Raw genomic sequence first — 18,836 nt, 5'->3', positions numbered from 1 at the left:
ATTGTCTCGATTGTTAACCATTCACTCCTTGAATAAATATTTATATTTGGTAGCCTATTATAAGAATCTGTAATATCCTTTTTGAAAAGGCTTCAGCATTCATCTACACTTCCATTCAAGGTCATGTTTAGAAAATTATCTCTTTTTCTGAAAGTATTTGAATAGCAGCAAATCATCTTGCGACTGAGCTTTAATTTGTTTTCTGAAGAGGAGGGGTTTAAGGAGATTTGCCCTGTGTATAGATGTATTTGGACTAACCCCATTATGATATCCCCATATATTTTTTATAGTTATTTTGGCTACTACTATTCTATGATCTGACAATTTAATATTGATAGACACTAAAACATCATCACCACCTATGAATATTGGATATGAAGAAATCTATTTGGGATTTCCGATTTGCTCTTACAAAAGTATAAGTGTTTATCTCACGATGGTGAAAAAAGTATTTTCAATTTTAAAGTTCTTGTTTTTACAAAAATCGAGTAATCTTTTACTATCTTCACTATTGGATTGTTGTATAGTTGCATTTCCGATGATATTCTTATTAGCATACTCTACAATTTTACCAATTTTCAGATTAAGGTCACCTAATATTATTATATTATATCTTGATGGCGAAGAATCAATCAAGGTGGTCATTGTGTCAATAAAACTTAGTCTATTATTTTTCCTTGGGGGAGTATATAAATTTACAATTATTGTAGGTTTAAATTTAGTATTCAGATAGAGGACACCACATCTTTCAGATATGTTTACAAATTTGATGATTGATTTTTGCATTCTTTTGTTTATTAGGAATGCAATTCCAGACCAGTTATTGGAGGTGGTACCTGAACAAAAGAGCTTATAATCTTTAAAGTCTGCGGTATTATTTCCTGGGCAGTTGGTTTCTTGGATACCTACAATATCTAATTTCATGTATGCAAAATCTCTTCGTTTATATAACATTTTTACAAACTAAAATTAGAATATAATATTAAAAAGGTTAATTAAAAGTAAAACTAAAATAAAAATATAATTTTAATTTAAATGAATGCGCGTTACATTATAAACATATACTATTTAATAACCAAAATATATAATATTTTAATTTATGAATTCCTATAATATAACATAAAACGATCGACATGCGGTATCTTACCAAATTCCATGCCGCTATGAAAACGACGGCGGCGGCGCTGATTATATTTTTTAGTAAATATTTAAATATTTTATTGGAAAGATAGGACACTTCTTAAAGACCTTAACTAATTTTGGGATTTGCATGTAAAGATTACGTTATAATTATCATGTATATACTTTATTTCGATTTGAACAACATGATAAAGATCTTATAGAGTTTAAAGTTAACTCGCTCGCTGAGTATGCCTTTTGCTGAAACGCACATAATTTTTCTAGAAAGAATCGGAAGTTTGGGAAGATCAAATGCTCATATTTTCAAGAATCTAACTCATAATTTTCAGGGGCGAAAATAATGAATAACACGTTTTCTAGACTAGACAAGGTATCCTAAGTGTTTTTTTCATTAGCTAATATCTTAAAATATGCTAATGTCACCTTGGTGGTTCTACAATCTACTCGATTGTCCATTTAAGGCAGCAGAAACGTAATGTTGGCATATAAATAGTACTGGGGTAACATGTTTTCTTTTAAATATTTATTCACATGTTTATTCATTGAAAGTAAAAGTCTAATAAAAATAGTTAACAAAGAGAAATGTATAAAAACCCAACTAATTTATGTTTAAAATGTTACCTGTAGATCGGGTATGGAAAATCTACGATTAAATTTATTATTTTTAACCGGTATTGCATGGGTATATTTATAGCTTAGTAAATTTATGTATACTACTTCTATGGTTTGCTAAAACTTATATTTTTTACCGTGCTTTTTAAAGGTAATTTTGAAATATGTATTTAAGTGCGTATATGCATTAAGATTAAAAAAAGTCTGAAATATTTTCAACTTATATTATTTAGCAATCATATGTTCTTTACAGTAAAAAAAAATAATTTTCGAAACAATTATTATTTGCTGTAAACCAAAGAGATTTATTGCACAGTTTACATTTTGGCATTTTACACCGACCTTTATTTTATAGAATTTAAGCTAGTGTGCCATTGGATCTTGCCGAATTTTTTAAGGAACAGTATTTGTATTATATCCTTTGCGTTTATATACAAATGCACTTTCCATCGATAATCTTTCTCGGTTAGCAATTTTATTGGATACTTTCTTAAACTATATCAATATTTCTGCAATCTGAAATTTAAAATATCTACAAATAATAAATGTTGGTATAAAAATATGACTATAATTTCAAATATTTATAATTTTTTTTTATATTGCATTTCGGTAAATAATAATATTTCTATACTGTCATCCCCAAGTCTAGGACAATCAGACAATATGCCGTAAAGTAATTGTTCAATATTGAAACTTGAGAATGCTTTATTAAATTTTTTATATAAGAAAAATATCAAAAATATTCATTTGAGTATTTTTAGATTTAAAAAATGCCTTATAGGATTTTCAATAGTATTATTATTTATTTCAAAAAATCTTCTACAGTAGGTGCCGTTTTTTTTATCTGGATAGGGTATCCTGGTTTGGTATAGTATTATGCTTTTGGATTAAGTCAAATTATTATATGCCCAATTCTAGTGTTAAACTGTCCGATTTGGGTCGATTTTTAAAACGGCAGATTAACCAAAATAATATTAGGTAGGACTGGTGATTTTGCTCATAGATGGTAGAAAAGTTTTAATATATAATTGCCAAATTTTTGGCCAAAATTTAAATTGGGCCGGGCGGTTTAACAACACCAGCCAATTCAACTTAAAATTAGGGTGAATAGCAGCTATGTTTAACATTTAGAGCTGTGCCGATACACAAATTTTTTTCCGATCCGATATTGCAAAAATCCGACCCGATATTTTTATTTACCATCTATCTTTGTATCAATGTCATAAAAATATCAATTTCGCAATGTGTTTATGAGTAAATGTAGTGTTGTTAACAACTCCATTAACTGATTTTTAAAAAGGGCTAAATTAAGATTTTCGCCAAAATATTATTACCTAAGCCTCGAAATTTCAATAAATGTTCAAACCTCTTTGCTATCTGTGGGCAAAATCAATAAGCTTGAGAATTAACTTTTGGCAAAATTCTTGAGCTTAACGTTTATAAAAATTGGCCAAATCGAGCCGTTTAACAACATTCGCTGAATGTGACTCGTTATATATTTTAAAATATTTTTCTTGTTGCAGATAATTTAACAAAAAATAGTATAAAATTTTAATTATTTTTTCAAACATTACAACAAATATTTTTATAATTTATTTATAAAATAACAAATATCGGATCGGTAGTCTTATTTGATAATTAAAAATATCGGATCGGTAGTCTTATTTGATGATTAAAAATATCGGATCTGTAGTCTTATTTGATGATAAAACCCTGGCACATCTTACAACGAATTTTATACCCTGTGTTAATTTTATATTATCAAGATTGAAATATTTTGCAAATTTAGGATAAGGAAATTTCATATTATCATTATTTTCCAGGGAAATTAATTTGTCTATATGATCTGTACCAAAATTATCTTCAATATCAATCTCTATCTTCGACATTTTAAAATTTTGAAAACTAGATTTATAATGCATATTTTTAAATATAAATTTCAATTTCAAAATTAAAAAAGATTATGATTTTGGAATTAATTTTAAAATTATAAATATATTTTAATAATTTTTATACGTATTTATTATATAAAATTGAAAGGAGCTTTCAAAATTAGTAGCGAGCTACCGCTATCGCTATTTTTTTAAATGTAGCGCAACAAACCTACCACTACTTCATAGGCATAGCTAAGATTTTCCTAGGGGGGGGGGAATTAAAAAATTTCTGGGGGCGAAGCCCCCAGACTCCATTTTGGAAAGCGGGCCTCTTTTACCCGGCCTTCGGCCGGGTTACTTTAGTCTATATATAGTCATATAATATTTTTACAAGAGAGGAGATTATTTTTAATAAAAAAAATAAACCTGGAACAAATATGAAATTCATTTTTATTAGTTTATATAAAATATAATAAATTACTTGTATATATGTTAGCGGCAATGTGAAATATTCGGCAATGTGAGGTAGTGGTAGGCAGGGTAATTTTGTTATTTCGGCAATGTATACTTTGCCGAAATAACCAGGCAATGTGCACATTGTCGGGTTAAATCAGGCAATGTATTCTATTTTACAAATTAATAAATTTATTATTTATTTTAGATTTATTTATTATTATTTAATATTAATTTATTATTATAAATTTATTTTATATTTTTTTTTAAATATATTTTAATTTGTTACAATTTATTTTTTGATTGATATTTTTTTTTTAATATATTTTGATCGCTAATTTTTTTTATTTTTTGTGTTATATGTTTTTTTAATAAATTTTTTTAAATATATATTTTTGATTGATATTTTTTTTTGTATTATATGATTTTTTTAATAAATTTTTTAAATATATTTTTTTGATTGATATTTTTTTTTATATTTTTTATTTTTTGTGTTAATATGTTAAATTAAATTTATATTTGATATATCTTTTGATCGCTAATTTTTTTAATTTTTGTGTTATATGATTTTTTTTAATAAATTTTTTTGATTGATGTTTTTTAATATATTTTTTTAATAAATTTTTTTAAATATATTTTTTTTAATATATATTTTTAAAATGATTATTATATATTTATATTTTACGTAATTTTATCTATTATATATCTTTTGATAGATAATTTTTTAGGTAATAGTGACAAATGTCATAATCATTATTTTTGAAATTTTTTGAGTTTTTTTAAAGCAAATAGATAAAAATATGTTTTGTAAATATGTTAAATTAATATTTCAGTGAAAGTGTACTATAGAAAAGTGACTATTGTCATAATCGTTATTTTTGAACTTTTTTGAGTTTTTTTAAAGTAAATGGGTAAAAATATGTTTTATAAACATGTTAAATTAATATTTCAGTGAAAGCGCACTATGTAAAAGTGACAATTGTCATAATCGTTATTTTTGAACTTTTTTAAGTTTTTTTAAAGTAAATTGGTAAAAATATGTTTTGTAAACATGTTTAATTAAAATTTAAGTGAAAGTGTACTATGGAAAAGTGACAATTGACATAATCGTTATTTTAAAACTTTTTTAAGATCTTTTAAAGTAAATGGGTAAAAATATGTTTTGTAATATGTTTAATCGAAATTTCAGTGAAAGTGTACCATGAAAAAGTGACAATTGGTCATAATCGTTATTTTTGAACTTTTTTAAGTTTTTTTAAAGTAAATTGGTAAAAATATGTTTTGTAAACATGTTAAATTAATATTTCAGTGAAAGTGTACTATGGAAAAGTGACAATTGTCATAATCGTTATTTTTGTACTTTTTTAAGATCTTTTAATGGGTAAAAATATGTTTTGTAATATGTTTAATCGAAATTTCAGTGAAAGTGCACTATGGAAAAGTGACAATTGTCATAATCGTTATTTTTGAACTTTTTTTAGATTTTTTAAAGTAAATGGGTAAAAATATGTTTTGTAAACATATTAAATTAATATTGCAGTGAAAGTGTACTATGGAAAAGTGACAATTGACATAATCGTTATTTTAAAACTTTTTTAAGTTTTTTTATAGTAAATGGGTAAAAATATGTTTTGTAAACATGTTAAATTAATATTTCAGTGAAAGTGTACTATGGAAAAGTGACAATTGTCATAATCGTTATTTTTGTACTTTTTTAAGATCTTTTAATGGGTAAAAATATGTTTTGTAATATGTTTAATCGAAATTTCAGTGAAAGTGTACCATGAAAAAGTGACAATTGGTCATAATCGTTATTTTTGAACTTTTTTAAGTTTTTTTAAAGTAAATTGGTAAAAATATGTTTTGTAAACATGTTAAATTAATATTTCAGTGAAAGTGTACTATGGAAAAGTGACAATTGTCATAATCGTTATTTTTGTACTTTTTTAAGATCTTTTAATGGGTAAAAATATGTTTTGTAATATGTTTAATCGAAATTTCAGTGAAAGTGCACTATGGAAAAGTGACAATTGTCATAATCGTTATTTTTGAACTTTTTTTAGATTTTTTAAAGTAAATGGGTAAAAATATGTTTTGTAAACATATTAAATTAATATTGCAGTGAAAGTGTACTATGGAAAAGTGACAATTGACATAATCGTTATTTTAAAACTTTTTTAAGTTTTTTTATAGTAAATGGGTAAAAATATGTTTTGTAAACATGTTAAATTAATATTTCAGTGAAAGTGTACTATGGAAAAGTGACAATTGTCATAATCGTTATTTTTGTACTTTTTTAAGATCCTTTAAAGTAAATGGGTAAAAATATGTTTTGTATGTTTAATCAAAATTTCAGTGAAAGTGTACTATGGAAAAGTGACAATTGTCATAATCGTTATTTTTGAACTTTTTTAAGTTTTTTTAAAGTAAATTGGTAAAAATATGTTTTGAAAACATGTTTAATTAAAATTTCAGTGAAAGTGTACTATGGAATGGCAATTGTCATAATCGTTATTTTTGAACTTTTTTAAGTTTTTTTAAAGTAAATAGGTAAAAATATGTTTTGTATACATGTGAAATTAATATTTCAGTGAAAGTGTATGGAAAAGTGACAATCGTTATTTTACAACTTTTTTGATATTTTTTAAGTAAATGGGTAAAAATATGTTTTGTAAACATGTTAAATTAATATTTCAGTGAAAGTGTATTATAGAAAAGTGACAATTGTCATACTCGTTATTTTTGAACTTTTTTAAAGTAAATTGGTAAAAATATGTTTTGTATACATGTTAAATTAATATTTCAGTGAAAGTGTACTATGGAAAAGTGACAATTGTCATAATCGTTATTTTTGAACTTTTTTTAAAGTTAATGGGTAAAAATATGTTTTGTAAACATGTTAAATTAAAATTTCAGTTTAGATATGTTTTATATTTTTAAGTCACTAACAGTAATATCAACAATAAAATTCCTAAATTCGCTTTTATTTATATATGGGCCATTCCACGTCAAATCGATCACGATTCGACCGACCCCTTTTAAAATTGTTAAAAATTTCTGGAATTATTTAGAAGGGTAAATAAATAAGAAAGCCGTTTATTTTAGCTCTCTAGCACACATGGTTCTCGAGATATAAGGGCTCATAGGTACAAAAAAGAGCCACTTTGGAATCTGTAAAAATTTTAAAAGGCTTATATCTCAAGAACTATTTATAGTAAAAAGATTTATAATATATCATATTGTAGGTAAAAAAAATCTCTAAAAGGCTATCAAAAAATAATAAAAATTGGCGCCAATTTGAATCTTTAACTTCCGGTTTATCTATAATGCTTTACCTGTATTTTTAAGCAAAAAAGGGAGTTTGTTTTTGAAATTTTTTTATAGCTTTTTATTTAGACACCTTTTATAAATATATATACGATGTCAAAACTTTGGCGACGCTATCGACTCCAAAAATTTAAAAAAATAATAGATGGCTCTTTATGAAATTACAGATTTTGGTTAAAGTTTTGCTGCAAACTTATCAATAAACGGATATTTTCACTTTTATACTAAAAATATTTTAAATTTCTATTAAATATACTAAATAAATTGAGGGGCAGTGTGGGTAAATGCCCATTAGACACTTAATAATGTAATATATTTCCAATAATAAAATCTTTCGTATAATTTTTTTATTATTCATTCATATTAATAATATAGAAATAGAGATAGACAATCATATTCATTCCATAATTTAAAATTTGTGAAATGTTATATTTAATATTTGCGATTCTGTTTAATTAGAATAAAATTTTGTTTCAATTTTATCCTGAGAAATTGGATAAAAAGCATGAAATTTTTGCGTCCCTGGTATAGTACGGGCTTTGTCGAATCTCTCTTTTAAAATTATTTGTTCTTTCTCATATTCATCTTCCATAATATAGGAGAACTCTATTCCTTAATAAAAAAATTATAATATATATATTAATAAATTAGAAATCATATACCTTTTATATTTTTCTTACAATAGGCAAAAAACTCTTTAGGAGAAGTTATTTGTTCTGAAGTAGGTCTTTGTAAACTTGCTCTAGCCACTAAACGCTTGACGGTACCTCCGACCTCGCCACAAGCTGATTTGCCATGAGATGTAGCCCAGAAATGCCACTCAGCTTTTATCTCGAAATCATATTCATGGTGGCAAAGATTGATTAAATTTTTCCGATTTTTATATTGAGCTGCTGCTCCATCTGAAAAATAGAAGAATTTTTTTGGCAGGCATTGAAATTTCTTTGTTAAGTATTGAACTAAATATTTTTGGAATATATGAACCACAATTGTATTATGAACGAGAGATTCAGATATTATTACGAAACTTAAATGATTTAAATTATTAAGTGACTTGTAATAAATGACAAAAGGATGAATGGTAACTTGAGATTTATTCCAGTGAAACCCCTGTACTTCATCTTGAATCACTTCTCCTTCCTTTAAATTATTTTTAAGAGAATTCATGAATATTGTTTGCTGCTTTGTTATGAATGAGTGTAATAGTAAAATATTTAGCATTTCGAAAAGCATTTCTAAAAAATTAAAGGTTGATGAAGTGATAGTTAAAAGATCTGTACGATCTGTTGTTACCCATTGCTTGTAGGTAATATATTCGATATCAATTGAATATAATATTTCATTTATCATGACCTTTAAATTAGAAGATCCAGGGCATTGAGCACAATCACCAAAAAAACATTTTGGTAATGCTGGATTACAAATTATTTTTGGTATTATATCCTTATATGTAATCTTAATTAAATCTTCATTTAAAGTAATTTTGGACAAACTCAACAGCATTAATTTTGTGTTTTGTTGAATGGAGCAAACACATTGAATGGGTACCACTACTGCCAACAAATACACAATTCTCGGGACGAAGATCACAAATTTTAGAGAATCCAATTTTAATATTTGAATAAATATCTTTAAATTTAAGATATAGCTCTCGTAAATTAATTAAAATTAATCTTTTTTGGACTTGAATCTTTTCACTGTTCTTTATTATGGTTACAAAATCCCTTTTCCCAGGCATCGATACTATATTGATCATTGTTATAAAAAGATTTGACAATATCAACGGTGGCGGCATCTATTGTTTTTCCGGTTTAGGATTAGGTGTTGAAAAAAACCCTTTTTTCTTTTATTAAACCTTTAGATTTTATCGCCATATGATATGAAATATTGAATTCTTCTATAATTCTTCTTACTGTCCAATTTGATGGTAATAATGTTAATAATCTATATTTGTTTGTTATCGAAAGCTGTGGGAAATTGATTTTTAAGGTATCGAGAATTTCATCGAATTTTTCATCATTTGATGAAGATAATGGTATAATTTTAGTCGCTAAAACTTTTTTCACGCTAGATATTTTTTTCTTTGGATATTTCTTTTCACGTAAGCGTTTTATTTTAATGGGAGATTCCACAATTGATTGTAGGGATATATAATGTTTTCAATTGCCTCTTGATTAACTATATGAGGAGGAGAATCAATAACATTGTCATTATAAGGAAGCTTTGCTAATTTTTGTCGGCATGAAGAGCATATTAGCATATTTAAATTGATTGGTAAATTTTTTTTGGTCATCCAAGGTTGAATCTTTCTTAGATTCTTGCGATAATATGCATGTTTTTGTAAATTAAATGGGTTACAACATCTTGATATTTTAATATTTGGTATGTCCATCTTTTATATAGAATAAAATTTTATTTAATTTGAACCTGGAATATGGCTTGTTTAAAATTAATCTGATCGGGAAAAAAATTATATTAAACAGAAAGAGAGATTGTTTTAAACTTTTAATTTTTTAAAATATTATGTTAAAATATAATCGATAATATGTCTAATATAAATTCTTTTTTAATGCAGCTGTTATACATAATTAAGATTACATATAAGGATATATTACCAAAAATAATTTGTAATCCAGCATTACCAAAATGTTTTTTTGGTGATTGTGCTCAATGCCCTGGATCTTCTAATTTAAAGGCCATGATAGAAATATTATATTCAATTGATATCGAATATATTACCTACAAGCAATGGGTAACAACAGATCGTACAGATCTTTTAACTATCACTTCATCAACCTTTAATTTTTTAGAAACGCTTTTCGAAAAGCTAAATATTTTACTATTACACTCATTCATAACAAAGCAGCAAACAATATTCATGAATTCTCTTAAAAATAATTTAAAGGAAGGAGAAGTGATTCAAGATGAAGTACAGGGGTTTCACTGGAATAAATCTCAAGTTACCATTCATCCTTTTGTCATTTATTACAAGTCACTTAATAATTTAAATCATTTAAGTTTCGTAATAATATCTGAATCTCTCGTTCATAATACAATTGTGGTTCATATATTCCAAAAATATTTAGTTCAATACTTAACAAAGAAATTTCAATGCCTGCCAAAAAAATTCTTCTATTTTTCAGATGGAGCAGCAGCTCAATATAAAAATCGGAAAAATTTAATCAATCTTTGCCACCATGAATATGATTTCGAGATAAAAGCTGAGTGGCATTTCTGGGCTACATCTCATGGCAAATCAGCTTGTGGCGAGGTCGGAGGTACCGTCAAGCGTTTAGTGGCTAGAGCAAGTTTACAAAGACCTACTTCAGAACAAATAACTTCTCCTAAAGAGTTTTTTGCCTATTGTAAGAAAAATATAAAAGGTATATGATTTCTAATTTATTAATATATATATTATAATTTTTTTATTAAGGAATAGAGTTCTCCTATATTATGGAAGATGAATATGAGAAAGAACAAATAATTTTAAAAGAGAGATTCGACAAAGCCCGTACTATACCAGGGACGCAAAAATTTCATGCTTTTTATCCAATTTCTCAGGATAAAATTGAAACAAAATTTTATTCTAATTAAACAGAATCGCAAATATTAAATATAACATTTCACAAATTTTAAATTATGGAATGAATATGATTGTCTATCTCTATTTCTATATTATTAATATGAATGAATAATAAAAAAATTATACGAAAGATTTTATTATTGGAAATATATTACATTATTAAGTGTCTAATGGGCATTTACCCACACTGCCCCTCAATTTATTTAGTATATTTAATAGAAATTTAAAATATTTTTAGTATAAAAGTGAAAATATCCGTTTATTGATAAGTTTGCAGCAAAACTTTAACCAAAATCCGTAATTTCATAAAACGCCATCTATTATTTTTTTAAAATTTTGGAGTCGATAGCGTCGCCAAAGTTTTGACATCGTATATATATTTATAAAAGGTGTCTAAATAAAAAGCTATAAAAAAATTTCAAAAACAAACTCCCTTTTTTGCTTAAAAATACAGGTAAAGCATTATAGATAAACCGGAAGTTAAAGATTCAAATTGGCGCCAATTTTTATTATTTTTTGATAGCCTTTTAGAGATTTTTTTTACCTACAATATGATATATTATAAATCTTTTTACTATAAATAGTTCTTGAGATATAAGCATTTTAAAATTTTTACAGATTCCAAATTGGCTCTTTTTTGTACCTATAAGCCCCTATATCTCAAGAACTAGGTGTGCTAGCGAGCTAAAATAAACGGCTTTATCTTTTATTTCCCCTTCTAAATAATTCCAGAAATTTTTAACAATTTTAATAGGGGTCGGTCGAAAATGGGCCTTTTTTGATCGATTTGACATGGAATGGCCCATATTCAAAATTAATGATGAGATATTTTCCTGCAAATCGTCATTTTTTGATTTGATTAAATTCAAGATTTTATTAATAAAACATTTATCACTTTAAATGATAATAAATTCCACTATTATGATTAAACTTTAATCTTCATAACATCCGGAAATGTTTTTTTAAATATAATTTATAATAGTAGACCAATATAAGAATAAAATAATTGTAAGATTAATTTATTTTTTCCTAAAATGTTAACTACGAAATATATTTAAATATATAATCCTGCATCGGGTATTTGTATATCAACTAACTATAATATCTTTGACTTATTTATTTCAATTCTGTGAGTAAATACATTTTAAATATTTATTCACTTTAGTGAACGATCTGTTACTTTAAAAAAACTTAAAAAAGCCTAAAAATAACGATTATGACAATTGTCACTTGTCCATAGTACACTTTCACTGAAATATTAATTTAACATGTTTACAAAACATATTTTTACCCATTTACTTTAAAAAAAGTACAAAAATAACGATTATGATAATTGTCACTTTTCCATAGTGCACTTTCACTGAAATATTAATTTAACATGTTTACAAAACATATTTTTACCCATTTACTTTAAAAAAACTCAAAAAAGTTCAAAAATAAAGATTATGACAATTGTCACTTTTCCATAGTAGACTTTCACTGAAATATTAATTTAACATGTTTACAAAACATATTTTTAACCATTTACTTTAAAAAATCTAAAAAAAGTTTAAAAATAACGATTATGACAATTGTCACTTTTCCATAGTACACTTTCATTGAAATATTAATTTAATATGTTTACAAAACATATTTTTACCCATTTACTTTAAAAAATCTAAAAAAAGTTCTAAAATAACGATTATGACAATTGTCACTTTTCCATAGTGCACTTTCACTGAAATTTTAATTTAACATGTTTACAAAACATATTTTTACCCATTTACTTTAAAAAAACTCAAAAAAGTTCAAAAATAACGATTATGACAATTGTCACTTTTCTATAATACACTTTCACTGAAATATTAATAACATGTTTACAAAACATATTTTTACCCATTTACTTTAAAAAACTCAAAAAAGTTCAAAAATAACGATTATGACAATTGTCACTTTTCCATAGTACACTTTCACTGAAATATTAATTTAACATGTTTACAAAACATATTTTTACCCATTTACTTTAAGAAAACTCAAAAAAGTTCAAAAATAACGATTATGACAAATGTCACGTATCCATATTACACTTTCACTGAAATATTAATTTAACATGTTTACAAAACATTTTTTTACCCATTTACTTTAAAAAAACTTAAAAAAGTACTAAAATAACGATTATGACAATTGTCACTTTTTCATAGTGCACTTTCACTGAAATATTAATTTAACATGTTTACAAAACATATTTTTACCCATTTACTTTAAAAAACTCAAAAAAGTTCAAAAATAACGATTATGACAATTGTCACTTTTCCATAGTGCACCACTGAAATATTAATTTAACATATTTTTATCTATTTGCTTTAAAAAAACTCAAAAAAGTTCAAAAATAACGATTATGACATTTATCACTATTACCTAAAAAATTATCTATCAAAAGATATATAATAGATAAAATTACGTAAAATCTAAATATATAATAATCACTTTAAAAATATATATTAAAAAATATCAATCAAAAAAATATATTTAAAAAAATTTAATAAAAAAATACATTAAAAAATATCAATCAAAAAAATATATTTAAAAAAATTTATTAAAAAAATATATTTAAAAACATCAATCAAAATAATTTATTAAAAAAATCATATAACACAAAAATAAATAAAATTAGCGATTAAAAGATATATCAATTATAAATTTAAAAAAATTTATATTTAAAAAAATATATTAAAAAAAATCATATAAACACAAAAAATAAAAAATATAAAAAAAAATATCAATCAAAAAAATTTATTAAAAAAACATATAACACAAAAAATAAAAAAAATTAGCGATCAAGAAGAAAAATATCAATCAAAAAATATATTGTAACAAATTAAAATATAATATTAATCTTAAAAAATTATTAATAATAACGAAAAAATTATTAATAATATAATATTACAAAAATTACATTGCCTGATTTAACCCAGCAATGTGCACATTGCCGAAATAACAAAATTACCCTGCCTACCACTACCTCACATTGCCGAATATTTCACATTGCCGCTAACATATACATTAATATAAAGAGCATGGTAATAATTTATTCCAAACAAGTATAAGAAATTTATTTATAAAAGTAAATAGACATATAGTTGATATTCCTCTTATATAGAATTGCTTACAAAATACTAGGTATAATTCCCCTTTTACAGACATATTTGACAGTTAGAGAATATATTACAGTTAATATTTTACAAAATTTACTAATCAATGCTCTTGATAATAAATATATCAACAATTAGTATTCAATTATTTAACGCCATCTATTTATTTTATAAAAAAATGATATTACTCACAATGTCTTTAAAAGATATTTTCGGATGTCCTTATCAATATTTTATAATTTTCTGTAAAATATATAATTCGCTATATTGGTAAAAATTATTTGATTGTCCTTTGATAATTGATAAAATTAGATATAGTGTAAATCTACGACATATAATATTCCAATGTTTGTATTGTGCTTTAATTTTTTTTAATTTATGATTTAATTTTATCTATAGTTTTATAATTATAATTTACTTTTATTAAAATAAATAAAAATTACTCACTTTATAAAAATTTATATTTGATATATTATATTATTTATTAATTTTATGGATCTATTATTATTATAATACATTTCATTTTTGTCTTAAGACTTATCTTTGGCTTATATTCCATTTTTTAAAAAACATTTTTGGTTCACTTTTTATATATATAAATGCTTTTTTCCAAAAATGTATAAATTATGATGAATAGTTTTATAAAAAATATCAACTTTTACATTCTTTCTTTCAAATTATTGTTTAAGATATAGGCATACATTTTCGAAGGTCAGGGAGTGGGGGGAGGACTAAGGGGGATATTTTTTATTAGCTTAAAATGATATTCACAAAAAGTAATAAATTTCTGAAGGGGGGAATTTCCCCCTGCCCCTTCCCTTTGGCTTTGCCTATGCACTACTTTAATAACACTGGCGCTAACCATTATGATTTGTTCATGATTATTTTTTTTCTTAATACTAATTTTGTTTAATGCATTAAATAAGTCATATTAATATTATTTTTTGAAAAAATTAAGTCATCAATTAAGGGATGTGCCAATATTTTTTATGAGAATGGACCGATTATTTACCTGCATCGAAATATGAGTTATCCGCTGATATTATGACATAATTTGAATTTTTTTAAAATTTATTGATAATTAAGAAAATATTTTCATTTATAGGTTTGGTCATTCTTATTATAATTAAAGTGATAAATTTTTTTATAAACCTATAAATAATTAAAATTTGTCAAAAAAATAAATAATATACATCATATTTTTACAAGGATAATAACTTTAAAATATGAATAATTTGTAAAAACTTTTAACATTTTACTTTAATCATAAATAGACTAATTGAATTTTTGGTTACTATAGAGATACAATATATATATACTTTTTGATCACTAGAATTAAATAAATAAGTGTAAATAGTTACATTTCATTTTCAATAAGGTAACTATGCTATGAGTTACGTTTTGGGCAAGGTAAGCACTAATTTTTATATATTCATCAGAGCTGATTGATATTTGGAAATAAATTTTCGATAATCATCTTTCTGTTTTTATTAAATTACTTTAAATTTAATATTAGAGTACTGCTATTATACATTTTTAAAATTATTACATTATTTTAGGATAAAAAGGTGGAACGGTTTGCTGATTCTGTTAAAAGAGAGAAAACTTCTAGTAATTTTTTAATCTATTAACTTATTTTTACTTTGTTTAGATAAAGCGCTTAAAACCTTATCTTCTACGAAAAAATGCAAATCACAGATTTTATCCATTAAAGAAGATAATAATGTTACTAAAGCCAATATATCTACAGTTTTTTCTTTCACGGAGTATTCCGGTTTAATTTTTTTAAGTATTCAGCCTAAAAAATATATAAAGGTTCCGAGGATGATGAAACAGTTATTGATATAAATAAGATGCTAAAATGTGGGAAAAGATTTTACCGGCACCTTTCAAAACCAACTATCATGATTCACTTTCCTCTTCATTTACTCATTAATTCGCAAGATCAAAATACGAAACCATCTGACCAAAGTTAATTTTTTAAAATTATTTATCATTTATTTATGTTACTAAGTTTATAAATATGGAATGAATGTACCGATTTTTATCGCATCAGATGTAACCGATTTTTTACCTTTTTGAAATATCGGTTATCGGCCGATATTAAGTTTGCCGATGAGATCCGATAAAATGGCTTTTTTATTTAAATTTATTAATATTTAAGAAAACATATTTATGTATATGATAAAAAATTCTTATATATATAATTGAAGTGATAAAAAATTTAAAACCTATTTTCAAAAAATTATAAAATATATGATTTTTTTGCAAGGATGTAGATGATTTTAAAACTAAGTAAATAATTTTAAAATATTCTAACAGTTTACATTGCATACTTAGATAGACTTTTGGAGCAAAAAAAAATCAACGATCCCTTATAAATGATAAATTATATACGTTAACATTGTTTTAATATAATCATAGATGTAATATCGGTAATATCCGATCGGCCTCCAAAAATTAGTATCGCACCCCAATTTATAAAGATAATATTCATATTTTTTAACTGTTTATGGGATACATTAATATTCTTTTATATTAAAATATAGGCTGGGAACGAAAAAAGGCAGAGTCTGATTATACGATTAATTTAATAGAAAATATATTGGATATAGCTCACTCATCCGTTTTTCATAGCAAAAAAGGAGCAACTTATTTACATGAAAATAAATATCCTCGCCATCTCGACCAATATAATCCACCCTCTAAAGATATTAAAAAATCATTAATGTTTAACAATAGTAAACTCATGGTTACCAACATCCAGCTTAATAAGGTTTGCTATAATATTCCACTAATAATCCTTGTTGATTTTTTTAGTTCGATATTGAGCTTTATTAACAATTATCTATATACCTCAAATTTTTTATTCTAATAGATTAAAAGTTTTAGATAGTATAATACACTATTCCAGATATTTTTGCCCATTCCGATACTTAAATATTTCAGTAAACACCGATATCTTCCGGTTTTTTTTATTTTTGCAAATATTTAATATATATAAAAATAATCTCCATAATAAATTTAATAGCTCAGAAGCATGAATTTTTAAATTCATTTTTATAAAAGTGAGTTTTTATCATATCAAAACCTTAGAATATGAAATATTTTTAGATAGTATGTCAAAAATTTTAAATTCCAATTTGTACAAATTCCTGAAATATTAATTTAAATTTGGGGTTCGAAAGGACTCCGCAACCTCATATATAATTTTTTTTCACGTCACTCTTATTTATTCATAAATAATAAATCTTGAGGGTCATTCCATGTCAAATCAATCACTTTTCGGCCGACCCCTTTCGATTTTGATGAAAAATCGTAGGCTGGTTATATATGTTCCCATTAGATTAGAAATAAAATTTTAGCGGATGAGCAACTATATTAGCGGAGATATTCGGGGTTAAAGGTCTAAAAAACGTCTTTTTTTGCTTTTTACTGATGTTAAATAACTAGTTTTTAATTTTAAACTAAATATGATCAAATATTGAATATAATATCAATAGCTAAGTTAATAATTTATGATTATGGCAAAAACATCAAAATTAATTTTTGATAAAATATGGGTCATCTTATGGTCAGTTGAAAACTTGAAATTAATATTTCGAAATGTATATGATCTCCGATTTTTAATTTTTTTAAGAAATATTATCCGCTTACTATTTTTTTAATAATTTCTTCAACAATTAGCATGGCTGGATATTTATTTTAAAAAATATTGCGATTTTTATACTTTAAAAAAAATAGATGGCGCTATATATAATAGTTTTAATATGTTAAAATTCATTTTTTTATTGATTAAAAATATTTTAATGTATATATATCATACTAAATCGATTACAATGTCCATTATATATATTTATTTGTAATTCAGATCATAAATTTTTAAAATCTTCACAAATTTAGCCTAATTAAGATAGTTTATAAATTAATTAAATCTTACTTCATCTAAAGGAACACAAAGCCTGGCTAGCTTGTGAGATTTCTTCAGGAGATAATATATATGTTCGACCGGTGGGAGTAGAAGGATTGACCAGCGAAAGAATATGAGATTTAGGTAACACTAAAATATCATCTTTCAGGGGAAATTTAAATGAGGCTGAAGGTCCACAAGGGTATAAAAATCGGATTTTTACTTCTTCATTTGTATCATATTTATCGATTATATATCCTAACCACCATTTATCATCATATACACATGTTACATATCCATTAATATTTTTAAATATAATTTTTTCATTTAAAAACGAAACTTGTTTTATATTATATTTTTTAGAATTTGAATATATTTTGGTTTTTAGTCTATTTTGATCAATGGGAATAACCACGTGAATTTTTAAGGTCCCATGTATGGGCAGTGCAGAATTAAATCTTTTGCGAAGGGCTAATTCCCCTTTGATATATTCTTGATTGGATATATATTCAAATTGAATTCCATTAATATTTTCTTTAGCATAATTATATAATTCTAATGGGGTTAGGATTTGATTTTTATTTGGCCTTTGAAGACTAGCTCTGGCAACTAATCTTTTGACAGTTCCCCCGATACCGTCACATGCATTTTTGCCGTGAGCAGTGGCAAAGAAATGCTATTCGGCAGGAATATTAAAATCGTATTTATGAAGGCATATGTTCAGAAAATTTTTGCGATTCTTGTATTGAGACGCGGCTCCATCTGAAAAATATATTATTTTTTCTGGTTTAGAATTAAATTTGGCT

The 18,836-nt window shown here is 24.6% G+C and overlaps 1 protein-coding gene across 4 annotated transcripts in view; it reads left to right on the top strand.

Annotated features, from left to right (window-relative positions):
- Positions 1 to 18,836, top strand: part of LOC135923673 (uncharacterized) — a 58,293-nt gene that overhangs the window by 33,953 nt on the left and 5,504 nt on the right. For all 4 annotated transcript variants that reach the window (XM_065458548.1, XM_065458547.1, XM_065458549.1 and 1 more), the window contains exons 4-7: positions 15,680 to 15,731; positions 15,772 to 15,894; positions 15,936 to 16,091; positions 16,670 to 16,896. In XM_065458548.1, coding sequence (XP_065314620.1) covers positions 15,680 to 15,731; positions 15,772 to 15,894; positions 15,936 to 16,091; positions 16,670 to 16,896 — 558 coding nt within the window. The remainder of the gene's footprint in view (positions 1 to 15,679; positions 15,732 to 15,771; positions 15,895 to 15,935; positions 16,092 to 16,669; positions 16,897 to 18,836) is intronic.

This window comes from Gordionus sp. m RMFG-2023, chromosome 2 (genome assembly GCF_954871325.1).
Source record: "Gordionus sp. m RMFG-2023 chromosome 2, tfGorSpeb1-WG-v2, whole genome shotgun sequence".
Classification (NCBI taxonomy): Eukaryota; Metazoa; Nematomorpha; class Gordioida; order Chordodea; family Parachordodidae; genus Gordionus; species Gordionus sp. m RMFG-2023.
Note: the sequence above shows the minus strand (reverse complement) of the source record. Positions and strands in the feature narration are given on the sequence as shown.